Here is a 6,137-nt window from a genome sequence, read left to right on the forward strand (position 1 = left end):
TTGCACAGCAAGTAGGAGGCTCCCAGGAGCAGCTCCAAGGCAGAGGGCCAGAGCAGCACATGGATGGCTAAACTGCCTGGCAATTGATAGCTGGCTGGGCGGCTGCTGCACAGGGGACTGGGGAGCTGATGGGGGGGGGGGGGGGGCTGCCAGTCCACCTTGGTTCCAAGCCCCCACCAGCTAGGTCCAATGAGCTGCTGTCAAGGTTCCCTCCCCACTCTGAACTCTAGGGTACAGATGTGGGGACCCACATGAAAGACCCCCTAAGCTTATTTCTACCAGCTTAGGTTAAAAATGTCCCCAAGGCACAAATTCTTTCCTTGCCCTTAGTATCGCTGCTACCACCAAGTGATTTAAACAAACATTCAGGGAGGGCCACTTGGGATATTTTGGGGGAGGTAGGGCTCCAAGTCCCTACACCCCTTTTCCCGGGGAGGCTTGAGAATAATAGCCTAACCAATTGGTTACAAAGTGAGCACAGATCAAACCCCCTGGGTCTCTGTTTTTCAGTGTCCTAATCAGGTTCTTAAAAAAAGTTAGATTTTTTTTTTTTTTAAAAACAAAGAATCACCTGTGTAAAATCCAGATGGAAGATAACTTTACAGGGTAACAAAAAGATTCCAAACACAGAGGATTTCCCCTCTAGCCAAACTTTAAAGTTACAAAAACAGGGATAAACCTCCCTCTTAGCACAGGGAAAATTCACAAGCTAAAACAGAAGATAATCTAACATATTTCCTTGCTATTACTATTTCTGTAATATTAGGTGCTTATCTCAGATATGGCTTAGAGAGATGTATTTCCCCTGCCCTGGCTTCTCGCTGATGGGGAGAGAACAAAGGCACACTAAAACAAAAACCTTCCCCCACAGATTTGAAAGTATCCTGTCCCCTCATTGGTCCTTTTGGTCAGGTGCCAGCCAGGTTATCTGAGCTTCTTAACCCTTTACAGGGCAAGGAAGGATTTTATGCTACCCTTAGCTGTATGTTTGACAGCTGCTCTTCCTGCAAGCAGTGGACAAAGCAGGTGGTTGCCAAACAACATTATAAGGGAGCATTGTGCAACTTTAAATGAGCATGTTCTCTAATTGATCAGCAACATAATGTTAACCGGGATGACTTTAAGTGAGGAGTTACTGTATGTGTTTTATGTATATATATTGGATGCAGCCCACTTAACACAACTGCATATGTGGCTCACAGTGGTAAATAGGTTGAGAACCACTGCTTTAGTCAACTAAAAAAATATTTTCTACAGAACCAACAGTTATCTAGCTCTTGAAACAGAAAATACTCCATGGGAGGGGTTTAATGCAGCTATCGGTCTCACTTAAAATGGAAGGTAGAAACCATTGCTCAGTAGCAATAGCAATACTTAATAGTGACCTATATGATCAACAATTGATTACCTTAATCTCTGCATTGTGAAGGAACAGTGAGTTATGTAATATTTCCCCAAGTTTATGGGGTTTCAGTCCTCATCTTTGCTATAAAGTAGCTTACTTTTTGCCTTATGTACTCATCCTCAGTACACTGCAATAAGTATTTTTATCATGCAATGCAGTCCTGCATGGTTCTGTACATGCTTCAAAATAAGCTCCCTCAAAAGAGCCCCAGCACCACCTGTCAATGTGCTCCATAAGCTGTTCACTTCACATGCCAGAGCACATCTGCTCTTCCTCCCACTTCAGCCCTGCTCCTTCCCCAAGTCAAGGAAGAGGTAGGATCTGCTTCTAGGGAAGTAGACCATAGTGAGAGAGATAATCAAGGAAAAAGGGTTCTTGGTATGGTGGAGAGAGGTAGCTTCACCTGGCCTTTTCTTGCCTTCTAGTGGCTCTAAAGCATCAAAGTAATGTTATTAGCTTGGCTTTTTTGAAGTAGGGCCATGTCTGTATTACAGAATTCTAACTGTCAATCAGGGGTCTAAAGTACAGACAACTAACCAGTTCAATAATACCACTCTGAAGTGTTTAATAGTGCATGCATTTAAAGTACTTATCTGAAGATCTCAAATATAGTGCCATTGATCTCAATGGGAGTCATAGTAAAGTTAATCAGGTGTTTGCCAGATTAAGCTTCAAATGTTTGCACAATGAGAAGCAGTTTTCCTCATCAAATCTGATGAAAATTTGCTTTACTGTACCTCCTACTTACATAATTTGTGATGTTCTGAAAATGTGAGCTCTGTTTCTGAAATCAAATAAGTTAATGTTTAAAAAATATTTAGTCATAATTTACCATTTGAATTTTCTCCAAAAAAAGTAAATGAAATATAACAAAACACTCTGTACAGCTCTTACATGTGTTAGAAAAAATGTACAAAATACCCACTTTTGTAGAGTCCCTGAATGTACCTGCCATATACCTTATGTATTTTCTTTATATAAAGTAGTGTGTGTTATAAGGAGGGTAGAAACTGGTTTGTATTTTCTCAGATGTATGCGGCCTGTCACAAGCAAGTTTTCAACAAGTTAAACATCTCAATCATAAATGAATACATTTAGTTTGCATTTACAATTTGTGGTATTTTTGGGACAAAAAATGTTTCACGTCAAATACAACATGAAATACAGTATTTGAAAACAATTCAAATCATCTTTGTAATTTTAAAAGAGTGATCATCAGGAAAAGGAGGGGAAGAGAAAGGTAAGAGATCAGAGCAGGCCAGCCTAACAGTGGGGCAGGAGAAGAAGCAAATATTGCTGCCTTTAAAGGCGAGAAGTGATGGATTGCAACTGACATGTAGAGGGAGTGAATATCACATTCTTGCTCCTATCATAGCAATGGTTTGTTCATCTACTATTCTCAAACATCAAGCAGTAGATCCTTAAAAGGCTACTAGTATGTGAGCATAGAAAGCCAGTAGCACTGGAATCAAGGAAATGGTATCCGATATAGCCATATCTTACAGCGTTAAGGCCTTTCAAATGCTCCGTCTCCCCTTTGATAAAACACTTCGGAATCTAGATGAAGATTTCTATATGAGCAAAGTATTAATAAAAAAAAACCAAAAACATCTCAACCCTACCACCTTAAAGTTTATCATCTGTTCATCAGTGATCAATGCGTAAGTGTGTCGGGGGAAGGGGTGGCCATAGTTGCTCAAATGAGCCACTGTGTTCTAAACAAGTTTAAGGCTAGATGTGCATATCTGGAAGCTGAGTCAAAACTTAATACAGTAACTCATCACTTAGTCGTCCCAGTTAACATTGTTCATTCTAGGTTGCTGATCTATTAGAGAACATACTCATTTAAAGTTGTGCAATGTTCCGTTATAAGGTTGTATGGCTCGCCCTGGACCGCCTATCTGCCTGGCATTCCGCTCAGGGGCTTGCCACGCTCTTCCTGCCCAGCACTGCTACTGAGTGGGGTTGGGGCATGGGGGCTTGCCCCATTCTGCCTGTCTGGTGTTCCGGTTGGGGCGTGGGGGCTTACCCCACTCTATCTGCCTGGCATTCCAGCCAGGGAGCAGGCAAGCCCTCGACCCGGGTGGGCAGAGCTGGGCAAGCCCCTGTGCCCCAACCCCACTATGCCTCTGCCTCAAGCAAGCTTCACAATCATCATTAGTGAGTACAGTATTGTTTGTTTAAAATTATTTAAAACTTGTACTGTATGTATATAATGCCTTTTGTCTGGTTAAAAAAATTTCCTTGGAACCTAAGCCCCACTATTTACATTAATTCTTATGGGGAAATTGGATTTGCTTAACATCGTTTCGCTTAAAGTAGCATTTTTCAGGAACCATAACTACAACATTAAGCGAAGAGTTACCGTATGTACTTTCAAAGGACTGTATCAAAACAGGTGCAGTTACTTTGAAAACTTTCATGGGAGAGGTTCCCAAAGCACTTCCTGCTTTATGAGATGTACCCAGCATGTACAGCAGTGAGGGGGACCTTTCCCAGAAAATGCTCTTCAGTTTATAGGGCAGGCATTGACCTAGAAGGTCTGTAAGAGAGCCTGGCAACAGGTTTTTGATTGGGACAGAGAGGCTCTCTGATATCTCCATGTGATTTTAAAAAGATTCACAGTCCTGGCTCTGTTCATTGGGACTATTTGTATGTGTAATTGTTTGGAGCATTCAGTCTTATGATGGTAAACTCTTCAGGACAGGGACTTTGTCTTTATACATGTTTGTAAAGCACCTGGCATGATGCGCACATTTTGTAAATCAATCTCATGCTTCATGTTTTCAAGACCTTGCTCTCTCTTCAAATATCCTATTTTATTGTAAAGGCATGCACCGAGGAGTGGGTAGTAGAGGGAGGCTAGCTTCCTGAAAGGTTCCTGAGCCAGTGCAGGGGAGAATAGATTTGTGTGTGGGGGGGGGGGGTTAATATTGATGTATCTTAGTATTCCTTTAGAGTCTGATACTACCCATTTATTGTAATGTCAATAGGAGCAGGCCTTTTAGAAAGAAGCAATGTGCACTTGCCCAAGTTCTGCTGAATCAATATGCTGACTAGCGTCTTCAGACATATCACATCCTGTTGGGGCTATGGTGCACCAAGGTCACACTAACCCCTGCTCCAGCCTAGTATTCAAGAGAGTATTAGTCTGGAATCCTTTGAAGTGACTGTGCAGGGTGTGTCAGGAAGGGAAAGGAGAAGAAAGGTTTTTAGTAAGGCATTGGCTGGGGAAAATGAACCTGATGGCAGATCACCTGTTCTGTAATGTAGTCCTGACTTTCCAGTGGGAGGAGAGGGTGAATAATGGATGAGCATAGGAGCTGAGCTAGGTCCTGTTAATTTTTTTAATTCCAAACTAGTTCGTGGGGGATGGGGAAGAGGAAGAGTGACATTATTTTATTTGTCTTAATTTTCTTTATTATGCCATGTAAATAGTTCACAGATTATAACAATCCTTGATAGGGTTATTTCATTTTAAATACCAGAAGTAAGTTGACCTTTGTGAAATCCCAAAAGGGAAAATAGTACTTCTGCATAATTATCTGGCCAGCCAGACCATTCCATGCTAGACAGGATTTTCAGCTTTGTTTCCAGCAGTTGACCTCCCAATTCTTGGAGTATTCTGATGTAAGGGATATTGTTGCAACAAAGGACAGTCAGAAGGTAACAAACCCAGAACTTAACCATGGTAATATGGTTGCTAGCTGGGGATGAATTTTCATCTTCAATGAGACAAACAAAAAGAACATCAGCAAGATTCAGATCTTTTACCTTGTTTTGGTTACTGTAATTTATATAGCAAATACCGCACAGCCCTTGGAGCACCAGGATCCTCACATTTGCTGAAGTACCTGGCATGTGCAAGATATCAATTAGGTCCTGGATGTATTCTGATGCATGCATTCCAGCATTTGGCCCACCTGCAATTGAAGAAGCTATCTTTATCTCTAGTAGGTCATTGGCTAGTTAATCATTTGCATGTACATTGGAAATTCTGAGCTAAGGCTACCACAGAACCTTTAAATTAGTTCCCTTGTGTTGGAACATACCTAATCCATTGTGCACCACTAAGGAAACTACTGTATAGGTGAAGGATAGCCATGAGGCTGAGGCCCCGTCTACACTGGCAAGTTTGTGCACAATAAAGCAGCTTTGAGCGCTGTAACTCCCGAGGTGTACACGCTGCCAAGCCACTTAGTGCGCAGAAACTGCACACATTCAGCGCTCTAAAAAAACCACCCCAACGAGAGGCGTACAGCTTTCTGCGCCGGGGCTACAGCACTGCGGTGCCAGCGTAAACACCATGGTGACTACAGCGCTGCAGTTGGCCTCCAGGAGGTGTCCCATAATGCCTGTTCTCACCTCTCTGGCCATCGGTTTGAACTCTACTGCCCTGCCCTCAGGTGACCAACTGTCAGCCCCACCCCATACATTCCTTTGCAAATTTGAAAGTCCCCTTCCTGTTTGCTCGGTGATGTGCACAGTGGTCTCAGTGCATCTTTCCAGGTGGCCAGGCCTGCTCCACGCACCAGGTGGTCTCCCCCCCCACTTGGAGCAAGGCCAAGCTGCTGGACCTCATTGGCATTTGGGGAGAGGAGGCTGTGCAGTCACAGCTGCGCTCCAGCCGTCAGAATTATGGTACCTACGGACAGATTTCTAGATACATGATAGAAAAGGGCCATGACTGGGACACATTGCAGTGCAGGGTCAAAGTGAAGGAGCTGCGGAA

The 6,137-nt window shown here is 43.0% G+C and overlaps 1 protein-coding gene across 1 annotated transcript in view; it reads right to left on the reverse strand.

Moving 5' to 3' along the window:
- Positions 1-4,882: 4,882 nt before the first annotated feature.
- ARMH2 (armadillo like helical domain containing 2) overlaps positions 4,883-6,137 on the reverse strand; it is a 10,667-nt gene continuing 9,412 nt past the window's right edge. Inside the window, exon 3 of the mRNA XM_029913994.1 lies at positions 4,883-5,328. Coding sequence (XP_029769854.1) covers positions 4,883-5,328 — 446 coding nt within the window. The remainder of the gene's footprint in view (positions 5,329-6,137) is intronic.

This window comes from Terrapene carolina, unplaced genomic scaffold (genome assembly GCF_002925995.2).
Source record: "Terrapene carolina triunguis isolate 2854851 unplaced genomic scaffold, T_m_triunguis-2.0 Scaffold58, whole genome shotgun sequence".
NCBI lineage: Eukaryota > Metazoa > Chordata > Testudines > Emydidae > Terrapene > Terrapene triunguis.